Genomic DNA, 13,717 nt, shown 5'->3' with positions numbered 1-13,717 from the left:
GCTGCCTGTGTGACATGACAGCAGCTCATGACCTGTCGTTAATAGGGAGACTTTACAGGGCGGCGTAGATATGGATTAATGCTGCTTGATGACATGTCCGCAGGGACTGGTATCCTCTGCTGCTGCTGCTGCGTCTCATATTAACGTCTAATTCTGATCATCCCTGTAGTTGAAGCAGTTCTTTTTCCATTGTCGGACATTGTGTGTTGGAATGTATAAATGATCCACCGTATTAAATTTTTCCTTTTACTCTTTAGCTCTTTACCCCCTGAAAGTCCTTTAGGAGTAACCCTTGAAGGTTATGGTAACAAGCCTCCTAAATAAGTGGGGTTTGTTTCAGCTGTATTAGGGATTTTTTTTCGTTTGTTTTTTTAGGAACAACTGTACAAACCTCAAATTGGATAAAAGATGGTTGATGTCCAACATGTGTTTCTGTGTTTTCAGTGTCCCTGGCAAACTGAAACAGTTTGTTTTGGACCTTCACTCTGGTAAGCTTCACCGAGAGTTCCACCACGGGCCCGACCCCACGGACAGCACGCCTGGACAGGTTAGTCACCGGAGGCAGTAGAGTCGCTTTTTTTCGGGGGAGTTCAGGCAAAATTTGACCATTTGTTTCAAATCCGATTTCTTCTCTCAGGAGGAGACGGGCGGAGAAGCAGCCAGCAGTCCTCCAGAGAGCTCGTTCCAGAAGCTGGCACCCAGCGAGACACGCTACACCATCCTCAGCCGAGACCGTGACGAGCTGTGACCTTAACGGCCTTCCTGTGACTCAATGCCACGCCCCGGGGTCAGGGAGGGGGTTAGGGTTGGGACAGGCTAGTGGGCCAGAACAGCAACACCCAACACCCTTACTGAAGAAAAAAAAAAAAAAGAGACGACGAGGAGAAAGAAGAACGGGAGGAGGAGAGTGGAGTCCATGACACAACCATGTTGGGCTAACCTATATTTTCATAACACTTTCACAATTTTTATTTTGAATCAAAAACGTGGGTGGGCTAAAGAGGGACAATGTGTGTGTGGGGCATTGGGACATCAATAGAAGTGTTTTTACTTTTATTCTTTGGAGGTTGTAAATATGTTTGAGCTACATTGGACTCTCAATGTTGGTCTAAATTAAATGCAGTGTTGTTTTTTCCTTTATTTTATTCCTTTACATCACCCTGCATTTTTATTTTATTTTGTGTTTTGTTTTTTTTGTTTTTTTTTTGAGGGGAAAAAACGAAAAGGAAAAACAGAACAGATCCCTCACTCACTCCGGTTGTGCGGTTCTTATCTGTGGGTAGTTCAGTTCAGCCTGTCTGACAGGAGATACTCGTTTAGTCTCACTGACCTCATGGCTGCATCTCAATATGACCAACTCAAGTGTAACTCATTTGTATAGCACAAGTTATAACTGTATGCCTGTTTGAAGTAGCTTTATCTCCATATCTTCTACACACACACACAAACACACACACACACACACACACACACACAAAGAAGAAATAGAAGAATATTTGGTAGGGGTAGCATAACTTTAAATCATGGCTTGAAGATAAAGAGACTGAGCTACTCCAGCCTATTGAGATGCACCCCTTCTCTCCCTGGTACGAGTGGTACCATGGTCATTGATTATGATGTCCCTTACTGTGCTTATAAAATATCCCTGGGATCTTCTTACATTATATTTTTTCTTACCGTATTGTGCCGCAGTGGATGTAGTTAGGTTTTTCTTTCCCTCCCTCCACCACCAATCAAAAGGATGTCATACCAGATTTAATGTTTTGTATAAACGTAGCACAAATCTGCACCAGAAACGCACCATCATCCCTCTTCATGAAGCCTGGTGGTGGCAGCATCATGTTGCATGGAGGCCCTCTCTGCAGCAGCCGTGTGATCTTACAGAAGGTCAAATGCATGCCGCAAAGAGAAATACTTTACAGAAAACCCTTCAGCTATGTTATTTCTTTTAGAGGAAGAAGAAAAAACAACACACAGGCAAATTAACAGGAACATGACATTTTCTTTTGTAATTTGATCAACCAAAAAAGAAAAAGTGTGGGAAGCTGTAGTGTCCAGACCTGAGGCAGCAATCCGCAAGAAGCTGGAACTGCTGCTGACTCAGAACGAAGTCATGAAGGATACGAATGCTTGGCAGATCTGTCCACTCCACCCTCTAAAGCATCTGAAGATGCTGAGAAACATCCTGCAGTCAGAACATTTCTAGCCAGGATCCTTTTGTTAGAAATCTTTTAAATCCACAGACATATGGTGAAATCTAAAGGTCAGAGGGCAGGCTGGGTACTTTTCATTGGGGTTGTTGTGGCAGTGACACCTTGGAGTTCTGTTCCTGGGAGTCAAAAGTAAAGGAGAAGCTTTTTTGAAATACTGTACTTTAACATGATGATTGTTGTTGTTTTTTGTTTTTTTGCTGTCATCTGATAAATGTGTCATCGTGCTGGGGGAGAAGAGACTTTCCCAATGCTAAAGTAAAAAGGCCAAAACATGAGGGGAAAACCCACATGATGAACGGTGGAAATTTAGTCTGCCACTTAAAATTGAGTTCTCTTAAAATTGCTTTTCTGTCTTTATACGTCTACAAGTTTTTGGTACTAGATCCTTGAGAATCCACAGTTGGAGCTCTTGAATACGGGGACCCATTGCTAAGTTTGTACTGCGCATCCTGCCCTTCCCACAGAGGCCAACAGATACCTGCATAATGACATATCAGCCCACATACAGACCAACAGGGGGGAGTGTGATGCCATTTCTTAACCTGTCATCTCAGAGGAGAAGAAGAGTTAAAAAAAAAAGTAAATTAAAAACCATTTTACAGGATGTTGTCTACAGCTTTGTCATTTCTGCGGTTCATTCTGTTTATCCAATGAAGAGCCAGTGTTTAAAAGAAATGTTTTATTTGGCAGCAGCAGGATAAGATATGGACAGTAGCACTTTGTGCATCAATATAATTTATAAAAACCAAGTATCACTTAAATTTACACAAAGCTGTTCATATTACTATCTGCATCAAACAACTGAGGCATAGCCATTGGTAAACCTGAACACCCTGGAAATGAGCCTAAGCAACATGGATTAACTGCTCACATTATTGGTAGGGTCTGATAAAACCGTCTTAAAGTAATTTGATTTGAGTGCTGAACATTGTTTTTAGTAGAGAGTTGTGCTCAATAGTCAAAAAGCACAAAAAAACAAAAAACCCTGAAGTATAAACTGGTGCTGTGTTCAGAACATAAAATCAGTGGTGTATAAAACAAACATCCCCACAGAAACACCATTCACCCTGGAACATCAGCAGGTGACTCTTAATTAAGGCCGTCATTACATAATTGTTTTACACAGTGCTTGGTAACAGCGATGTTTAAGGCGAGCACCCGACATTCAGTCTCTCTGAAGCTCAACAACACCAGAGGTGTTCATTGGTCAGTCAATACAGGACCGTCAGTGATAGGTCAGTGGAACACCAGGGGCTGATGGGTCATTTGTCCTTCCTCGCCTCTGGTTCATCTGTCGGTGGTGGTGATGGTGGCGGTGATGGCGTCGCCGTCAGCTGTTTCATCTGTAGATCCACTTTGGCTCGGCGGTGTTTCTGGACCAGGTTGCCACCAGCAAACCCCAGGGCGCCGCCTCCCAGGGCGGCAGCTACCCCTGCAGCTTTAAAGCCAGCCAGCAGGCCAAGTGGGCCTCCTAATACACCGCCCAGCAGCGCCCCGGCAACCGGCAACACCGCCAACTTGTAGCCAACTGCCTGGAGAGACAGGAAAAAGAGATATGTTCTAGTTTAATTTAACACCGCTGCAGACACACACACACACACACACACACACCTTTCTTTGGTGGCATTAGTACTTTGTGGCTTCAAGACAGCGATAGAGTTTGGATGCGTCTTTCATGATCACACATCAACTCACAGAAGAAGGGAGAAATTAGAAAATAAATACACAAACAGCCTTGCGTATGTAAATGTAAACCGTCACTTCCACGGCTGCATCAAAGCGTTTTCATTATCTCCATTTAGGAAAAAAAATCAGAGAGATGTGGGCTGTGTGTGTTATTACAGCTGTTATCATCAGAGTGGAAGGTGCTCTTTGCTGATGGCAATTAATGACTGATTCCCTGACCAACCTCACACACACACACACACACACACACACACACACACACGGACACTCACTTGATTAACACTTCACCATTAAATTAATCTAGTTCAAAAGCTGGCATCGCTTGTCCCCACCCCTGTGGCAGTTGAGGGAATGTTAATTTCATCTGAGCTGAGTTAAAAGGACTCTGGGTGCAGGTGTGGAGGGTGGAGGAAGCGTGGGTGTCGTGTGTGACTATGAGTCTGTGTCTGTGTGTAATGCCGTTTGACCTGATGACAGATTACAAGCTTTCAAATGCGTTAAAACATCTGACGTCCTTCGCACCCGCCTTATCTCTCCACAACCTCCTCTAATGTGCGGCCCACTCCATCTACCCGTGACCTTACAGAGAGGTCAGCTTTCGTTTAGTTTATTTGGGTCAATTTAATTTTAAAGAAACTGCTTAAAAAGAATGCTTTATTGAAAAAAAAGTTTAAAGGTCAGTGTGTCCTGACTGTTAACATCACAGGGTTTTTGTTTAATCAGTCTGTATGCACAGACCCTGATGTAGAGCTCAAATAATTTACAAAGATGTTTTTGTTTGCTTTTTACTTGGTTGATTCACAATTTAAAGTCCACTTTAAGGTAGAAAATCTTAATAAAATAATAAATTTTGCCTGATTTCTTCCAAAAGATGCTTTTGCTGCTAATCGAATATCCCTGATTGTACTGCTAAAACAGTACAATCAGCCTGGTCTGGGTAATTTAATGACAATTTTCATACATTTTTAAAACATTTCATACACAGACTCATTAGCTAACTGAAAAATGATACAATTATGAAAACAAGATGCCTGTCAATATTGTTCTGACCCTTTATTTAAGCTCAACTACTCTGCAGATTACTGAGTAGTGTTAGCTGTGCTAGAGAGGCTGATATAATACATTTTTTTTCTACGTCATGATCTCAAAAAAAAGAAATTTACCCTGACTGTATTTTGGTGCTGGCAGAAAACTCAAAAGCAAGCAGATAGTCCTAAAGGAAGCAAAAGAGGAAAGCAGATAACAGAGGGCTGTTTTTTTCAGTTATGTAAGCATTTACAGGTGTGACTGTGTGTCATCACCATCTCTGAGTGTTTGTAATTACAGTCCAATTACTCCACAGTGAGCTCAAAACAAAGACAAACATGGACGGCTTCTTAGATTTCTCAAACTAAATGTAAAGTCAGGAAAATCTGTACCGAAAAGCACGATTGTTCATTTTCATCGTGCGCGTGCGTGTGTGCGCATGTGTGTGCCATTTGACAAAAACAGGTGATTCATTCTGGGTATTACACACAAACCTTTCGACATTTCAAGTGTGTGATACGTGTGAAGGGCACTGAGTCGTCTGCTGACTTACACTCAGCGCAGAGCAGTGTAAGGGCGTGCTAAGCTAAAGGCAGTGCTGCTCCTGGAAAACTATTAAACAATCATTTAAACCTCTTCTCAGTGCTACACACACACACACACACACACGTGCAAACATACAAACAAACTTCTCTTCTTGTCTCTTGTCGCCCCTCTTATCCCGCCTCTCTCCATCCCTCTCCTCTCTCTATTTCCTTAATTGCAGCTTTCCTCCGTATTCGAACAGATCAATAGGGACAAACGCTGTGGAATGGCTGGGAGGCAAAGTGCCATCGATCTCCCCATCTCCCAAACACATGCACACACATCAGATTATCAGCACACACACACATTAATACACACCTTCCCCAGGCTCTTGGTCCCCTCCTCCACGTTGGCAGCGGCTGTGTTGACGTTGTCCTCTATGCTGTCAATCTTCTCCTGCTGGGACTGATGTGCAGGGGTTAGACACACACAACACGTATTGACACACACACTCATATGCTAGCAAGCAGCTTCACTTACAAACACGCGCACACAGACACACGTGTAAGCACAATTGTTGTGCAGATATTTTTTTACCCATCCAAATTCTGCTCCGCAGGACAAGTTAACAACAGAGGGGTGTGTTTGGAGGCTGCAGGTATATTCAAGGGAGATTTCAGTGAGGGTGGGGGTCATATGGTGTGTGCGCGTGTGTGTGGCATTGTGTAGATCTCATGAAATATTCAGAGTGGCAGCTGTCTCTCTCCATGTGAGGGTTGGATGGACACAGTGACCAAATAACAACCGGAGCATTTTTCTTCCTCAAAACGGTTTCTTTCTTTCTCTTTCTTTCATTCTCGCGAACTAAAAATCCGCTTCTCTTATGAATACCCGCGTGAAAGCTTCCTGTTATTTTGTGATGGTTTTCGGAGATTTTAAACCTGTAACCCTAGACTTAGAGATCGTGTGTTAGATTTTTCACATTTTCATTTTCTGCACCATTCTTCTTTCCAGCTTAAAAGCTGCAGTGGCACAGAGAATTGGGATAAAATGAGCGGCAACAACCAATTATTATAATTACTCTGATTAATCAAAAATTTGCAGATTTGGCTTTTACTAATAATTTAACCAGTAAAATGTCAGAAAAAAGTGGGAAAAAAAGCTTTAGCTCCTTTTTTAGCTCCACCAAAAGTGCCAAAGCCCAAAACTGTTAATGTAACTCTCCCATTAAAAGTGATCATGACCCACTGTTCACTTTTGTTTTAAAAGACAAATATCCTAATATAACCAGATATAATAACAGCACTCACAAAAGAAAGAATCTTGACTAGAATAGTTATTTGACGTTAACCATGTTCTGACTGTGTTCATGAGTTTTGGTGAATGTTTAAAAGATCCTCGTAGCTGTTAGTTTATAACATTTAACACCAGTAATTCCAAAACAATCAGACAGCTCTATTATTATAATACTGTAATGGGAATTAATTTCATGCTGTGTTTCTGCCTCAGTACAGACACAGAAACATACAGATAAGCCTGAAGGCGCCCCAACATCGGAACAGACACAAACATGACGCATGTACAGACACAACCACACACTCACACTCACTCAGTATTTCCACTGTGGCTGAGTGCTGGAATATTACTCCCCTAACGGCTCCTTTCACCCTTGAGACACCACAACATGTCTATGCTCTTTCTGCCACACCCCCTCCCCGTGCCTCTTTGTGTTTTTTCAGCCTAGCTACATCTTTACCCGCCCTCCTCTTCACTGTTAATCTCTCCTTCACTCAGCCTCCCTCCATCCCTAAGGATAAGACTGATAATCTGAGCCGTCTGTTCTCCACCTGCTCCGATGTATCCCTTGTTTCCCCTCCTCTCTCCTCCCCCTGTGAAAACCTGCCCCCCCCCCTTTCTCCCTGCTTCACTCTCACTCATCTACTTCTGAATCTCTCCTCCGCTGAAGGGCCTCTGGGGCCCCAGCACTACTCCGGAGCTGCTCTGTGTAAGCTTGTCTCAGTGGGGCCTTACCAAGCAACGCAAGCGAGCACGCGCACACAGGTCAAATACACACCACCCACCTCCTGGAGGTGCTCAGACCTCTATCACATTGTTTTTGTTCACAGGGGTGGCTGTGCACACATGTAGACAAAGAAATGCAGAGCTGAGCGTTTGTACTCACATGGACGAGGATAGAAAACTCTGTCACCAAACCGCTCAGCTCCTTCAGATCCTGAAAGAGTGAAAAAAATTTTTTTATTAAAATGCTGTATTGATTTGTTTGAGGTGCTTATCGTACAAATCTACAGCTACAAAGTGTCCAGACTGTCAGTGAATGGGATTCATAACTGCATTAACGAGAGTGACTAATTAGGATGTGCTATAGATCTAAATGTGTCTGCAGGAACAGATATCATGGCATACATGTGAAATAAATCATGAATTTAAATTTAGCTGTGTGAGTTTCAGGGTTCTCGTACCATGCTGATAACTATGACATGTCGCCTGTGAAAAAAAACGCCCGCTGTGTTGCTTTTAAAGTCTTTTTCCAGGTGAGAGTTCATGCATACGAGAAACCCCTCACCCTACGCTTCTCTATCAGCACACTAAAAAGGACCACAGAACACCACCCAGTCAGTAGCAGCGACTGTGGATACAGCAACAAATGTAAGGCATAGTTTTGTTGGTTTGCTATTATCCTATTAGGCCTAAAAAAAGAAGAAAAAAAAAAGAGAGATTGAAATTGCATGCCTGAAACAATAAATCGACTTCTTTGTTTGCTATGAGATCACAGCAAAGAAATAAGTCAAAACTTGTAGGATAATAACACCCCACCATAACGGACAAATGATTTTTTATTTATAATCAACACACAGGCTTAAAGCACGACATTTGTGAATATTCCCAAGGACTTCCTTCATTCATACATACATACATACATACAGCTTACCTAACAATTAGAACATATCTGACTATGACTGGCAGACTAAAGCTTGTTCCAGACGTGCATACCTCTTCCAGGTTATCCCAGGACTCAGCTGCTCTCTGATCAGGAGGGATTTCTGGGAGCTGGACCTGGCTTTGCCTGCCAAATCCTGGTACGTCGCCCGTATTGTCATCAGTGTGGCAGCTACTGGATGCACAGCTGGATGAATGAGTGGCAGGTGGTGACGCTGGAGCGGGCTGAGGCTCGGGGTTAGAGTGCAAACGGAGGAAGTCCTGTGCGGCGGCTGACGCCCTGTCTCTGACCGGCTTGATGAGCGCTTCCAGAGCGTCAGCGTCTTCAGCACGGACCCGAGTGCACAGCTTCTCCATCTCTCTCATGTTGGCTCTCAGCTGCTGCAGAGGCGCAGAAGAAGAGAACATTTTTCAGTTTGAATGACAGTGAGTGGTATGAATGTGAGGGAGAAGGGACACTTGGACGGCCAGAAGGACAAGCAAACCTGTGGTTAAATACAGCCGTCACTGCCAAAACAAAAACATGCAAAAAAAATAAATAAATAGAAAATGTGACGAGGCAGACGTGGCATAACAAATCCAAAATCTCCAATCTGGAAATAGTAACATCTCAAATCATCTCAATATCAAACATACATTTTCCCTCTGGCATGCAGACACTCCAGTTATAAAGACTGTTTGGATGAGAGTTGTGAAATTTCTTTCTTCCCTCATTTAATGGAACTAGATGGCATTCACTCTGTGTTCAAAGCACAAAACATGATCGGGTGACATAAAAAACAACAACAAAAAAACAAAACTACTTTCTTTCTGCTGTCTACATCCGCCAGCTAAAGGAAGCTCACAGCTACCTGACATTATAGCTCAGCCGATGGGGAGTCCTTAACGTTTACATTAAATCCGGTCACCCTGTCAAGAGCACAAGCACGTCATCATCAGTAGATGCACTGTGATACGTCTGCAGGGTGTAGTTCAGTAACAATTAAAATGGTTCTTGGTCACAATGTTAAGTTTTCTGAGCAACCAGGTCATGATTTATATCACCCAAAAAGAGCACTTTGCTCTGACTGCAGGTTTACTTGTGGTTCCCAGAATATTTAAAAGAGGGGGGGCAGAGCCTTCAGTTTTCAGGCCCCCTTTCTGTGAAACCAGCTTCCAGTTTGGATTTGGGAGACAGACAAACTCTCTACTTTTAAGATGATACAGCATATAGTTAGGGCTGGATCATGTGACCCTGAATCCTCTCTTAATTACATTGATGGGGGCTTCCCACGATTAATGTTTCTTGTTGACGCACATTTTTCACTCATTATGCGTTTACACACCACTATGGTTACTTTGTCCTGTCCCCCTCCCCTTATCCCGAACCAGTGGCAACAGCTGGCCGCCCCTGCCTGAGCCATCCCTCTGTCGCCACAGCACCTGCTCATAAGGGGGTCATTTGTTAGTTCTCTGTATTATGGTAGGGTCTTTACCTTACAATATAAAGCGCCTTGAAGCAACCGTTGTTGTGAGTTGACATTATATAATTAAAAGTGAATTGAATTCAATGATTTCTGTGAAGAAACATGCTTCTGATGAGATTTAAAAAAAAAAAAATTTTTCCTTTGGTGCTTTGAGCAGGTGCCTTACAGTTCACTATATTCAACTCACAGCTAAAACAATCATATATTCCATCACTGAAACCAATTCTGCCCAAAAACATATAACATAACCGTTCACACAATAGGAAACAAAATGATTTTTACTTTACACATAACATCAGTTGAATTCAAGAGAAAACACAAAGTTCTTGTTCATTTAGCAATTGGCTAAATGAACTTCTTTGGCAATACAACACACACATATTCAGTGTGTTGTATTGCCAAAATGATGTGAACTAGAGTATTATGCAAAGGTTTTGAGCCTTCATATTTTACTTCCAAGCAATCAGACTGTCCTGTTATTTTTTAAAGTCATCTTGAACAATAGTTCACCAGACTTTCTGAAGGTCATTCAAAGGTTGTCTTTGGACTGATTTTACTCCGTTTCAGTCGTGTTCTTGTACCTGTCGATTATCACTGATTACCACTCAGTGTGTTAATAGACCTCTCTGCATTGAATCATATTTGTTATTAATCTCAGTCTCTCTTCCACAGCATGTCCTTTATCCCGTCTTCCTCCCTCATCCCAACCAGTCGCGGCAGATGGCCGCCCCTCCCTGAGCCTGGTTCTGCTGGAGGTTTCTTCCTGTTAAAAGGGAGTTTTTCCTTCCCACTGTCACCAAAGTGCTTGCTCATAGGAACGTCATATGATTGTTGGGTTTTTCACTTTATGTATTATTGTAGGGTCTACCTTGCAATAAAAAGCACCTTGAGGCAACTGTAGTTGTGATTTGGCGCTATATAAATAAAACTGAATTAAATGTTTGTTTCTTAAACCACTTAGCACTGACCACCGAGTAATTCAAGCATAGCAAGGCCCCAAACTCAAGAGATTAACTAGTGTTGTGTTTACACATAAATTAACTAAGTTGTCTGTTAATTTAATTGGATAGAAAAGCAAACATCACATCACTATCAGTCACGGACTGGCCTCCCCAGAACCCGCACCTCAACCTTATTGGAGCAGTGTGGGATCACCTTGACAGAGAATGGAAGAAAAGGCAGACAACACCCAAAGAAGAGCTTTGAATGAGAAGAAATCTGGCTAAGAGAGTTCAGGCTATGTTGAAGAATAAGGTTGTCATACAAAGTATTAACGTTCAAGCTTGTTAGAACTGTACAAACTCTGATATGCCTCAGATTCTGTATTTCTATGTACGCTTTCATGTATTTCAATACATTGTTGCACCCATATTGTTTTTGTTTTTTTTCCTAGCAGAATATAAAAGAAGAGTGGTGCAAGCTTTAGATATGAGGCTGAGGAACATCGCAGCGATCATCCCTCCAGGCAGCAGCATGACCTGGGTTCACAGGTTGTTGTCTTTTGTTTTGTTGTCAGAGATGTGCCAATAACACATTCTGCTAATTACATGACATGAATATGCATATGCATATCCTTGTTCACAGAAGCAAAAAAAAAAACAACACACTAAAGGTCATGTGCCTTTTAGCCTGCAAATTAACTGTGACTCTATGTAGTTCAAACACAAATGCCGCAAATAAAAACAGTACAGACTCTGCTCTCCTGTGTTAAAGTGTTTGCAGTAGCTCGTGTGGCAAAAGTGGGGCTACTGAGGTCTGTCTGCAATCTTCTCTTGGGAGTTAGCTTGGTGCTAGGCTAGCTGGAGAGTGTGTTATGGTGATGGGTGGGAAAACAGGCTTTTTTCCAAACAGATAAAATAAATCAACATAAGCATGCAGTGCCAATGATCAAAATAGGAACTCTGAATGACATAAACCAACCTATTTTCCTATGTTTGAACATTAAGCACACAGACAAACATCTAAAGCAGGGCAGACAAACTCCTACTCTGGATTTACACCATGAAGACATGGGAAAGCACTCTGTGTGGACCCCTGAGGGTTCGCCGGGTAATGGTGAGAGGATAGATGTGTGCCTGTTTGGAGTTATTTCACCTTCAGAGACATGGTGGCTTCTAGGCAACAACATCCCCTGAGGCATTTCACACTCACTATGTGAACAAGTTCACACACATGCGGACACAACACAAGAAAGATGGATTCTAGGTTTAGCAGCAGCTCTTTTCTTGTCCTGATTTAGTAAATTTATATAGATAACGCTGTTTCCAAAAGTACGTGTTTGTGTATATGTACACATGCTGTTAATTCCAGCTGAACAGATTTCGTTGCTATTGATTTGCTCAACAGGAGGCAATTTTCTTGTCATCAACATCATGCAGGGTAGCTGGTGACATAGAGAGGGAGACTTCAGTCTCAAAAGTGGTTTCTGCTGTTGGATACTTCACTGTCAAAACACCTCCATCACAACTGTAAAACAATAAATAAAAAAATATTAAAAATACTGGCAGTGGCCAGTGGTACCCCTCAGCCTCCTAGTACACTGAAGGTATGAATTCCAAAACCCCACGTCCCCTCGTTCTCAAGGTATTGCATTCACAAGACTTTCAGAAAACTTGACCTCTCACCTCCAACCTTCAGATCAAGGTCACTGAGATTCAAAGTCATCTGGGATTTATCGATACCTATGGTATCAATTTAAAAGTCCTACATTGCTTCGCTCTCGAGTTATCACATTCACAAACTTGGGTGTCTGTGTTGCCTGCCTGCCTGCCAGCCCGCCCAGCAGAGTTATAACAATACTCCATCAACCCTATCTGCTGAGGAAGAGCAAAAGGTGTGCCTGAAAGTAGCTGGACCTTATGTTGAGTACTTGTCTCTGCGAAGCTGCTGTTTTTCTATTGCTCAGTGACTCTTATTCCACACAAATCAGTATTCGTTTTAATATACTGGCACGCTTCAAAAGGCATCTGCTTGAGTCACAGATCATTTCAAACAGGCTTGGTAACAATGACTGACACATTTCTCCTTCATTCAGACGTCACAACAAATGCTGCCTGTTTAATCACTGGATAAAGACACTGGTTGCTGCCCTTTTACTCTGTCTTTACTTCGATCTTCAAACTGGAACAACATGACAGGCACAGATCAGAAACATCAAGATCCGATATTTAAAGAGGTCATGGGGTGCACATTTTGGAGACAAAAAATATAATACGCAGAGTCATGCTTGTTCAGGAATTTCAATAGGCGGTGAGTCATGTCATCCTCTAAACAATTGTCACATTCACTAAACAAACACATACACACAAACACGCCTCTGCTTTTCTATTTACTTCACAGGTTATCACTTCATACCTGAACAGTTCTGCTGGCATTAATATGCTCCTGATGAAGGCGATCCCATTGCTGGGTATGCTGGTACTGTGAAAGAAACTAGGAGTTATTTATCTGAAGGCTGGAAGTAAGAGTTTGAAAGTGAAGTTGTGATCCTGTGTGCAGCCAGATTTGAACAGTCACCTTCAGTATGTTGTTATGGTGTTTCTGCAGTCTCTCCAGGTCTGTGGGCAGAGCCACTTTAATGAACTTGTGGATCGGTGCCTCCAGGCGCCTCAGTGTCAGCTTGTTGCCTTCCTCTGCCATGTGTCCCGCTGACTGCCCACAGCCAACACTACTGCGTAACTTTGACAAGACACCTGCTCAGCTTTATCTCGCTGCGCCCACAGATACTGTAAATACCAGCAGAGTATTTTAATATACAAAATTAATAAACTCAGCAGCACATGTAAGTCTGAAAAAACTGCCACCTCAAAAGGCCAGCGTCCGGTGGCATAACCAGACAGTTTG

At 42.5% G+C, this 13,717-nt stretch overlaps 2 protein-coding genes across 4 annotated transcripts in view; one reads left to right on the top strand and one right to left on the bottom strand.

Moving 5' to 3' along the window:
- The window catches only part of erp44 (endoplasmic reticulum protein 44), a 12,016-nt gene extending 10,881 nt beyond the window's left edge, over positions 1 to 1,135 (top strand). Inside the window, exons 10-11 of the mRNA XM_005738567.1 lie at positions 445 to 547; positions 638 to 1,135. Coding sequence (XP_005738624.1) covers positions 445 to 547; positions 638 to 748 — 214 coding nt within the window. The 3' untranslated portion in view covers positions 749 to 1,135. The remainder of the gene's footprint in view (positions 1 to 444; positions 548 to 637) is intronic.
- Positions 1,136 to 2,877: 1,742 nt separating this feature from the next.
- The window catches only part of stx17 (syntaxin 17), a 13,877-nt gene continuing 3,037 nt past the window's right edge, over positions 2,878 to 13,717 (bottom strand). For all 3 annotated transcript variants that reach the window (XM_005738562.1, XM_005738563.1, XM_005738564.2), the window contains 6 exons: positions 13,391 to 13,599; positions 13,229 to 13,294; positions 8,463 to 8,789; positions 7,633 to 7,683; positions 5,829 to 5,915; positions 2,878 to 3,745 (listed from right to left, as the gene is read on the bottom strand). In XM_005738562.1, the coding sequence (XP_005738619.1) occupies positions 3,476 to 3,745; positions 5,829 to 5,915; positions 7,633 to 7,683; positions 8,463 to 8,789; positions 13,229 to 13,294; positions 13,391 to 13,513 (924 nt within the window). In that variant the 5' untranslated portion in view covers positions 13,514 to 13,599 and the 3' untranslated portion in view covers positions 2,878 to 3,475. The remainder of the gene's footprint in view (positions 3,746 to 5,828; positions 5,916 to 7,632; positions 7,684 to 8,462; positions 8,790 to 13,228; positions 13,295 to 13,390; positions 13,600 to 13,717) is intronic.

Source organism: Pundamilia nyererei, unplaced genomic scaffold (assembly GCF_000239375.1).
Source record: "Pundamilia nyererei isolate P.nyererei 1_Seehausen unplaced genomic scaffold, PunNye1.0 scaffold00084, whole genome shotgun sequence".
NCBI lineage: Eukaryota > Metazoa > Chordata > Actinopteri > Cichliformes > Cichlidae > Pundamilia > Pundamilia nyererei.
Note: the sequence above shows the minus strand (reverse complement) of the source record. Positions and strands in the feature narration are given on the sequence as shown.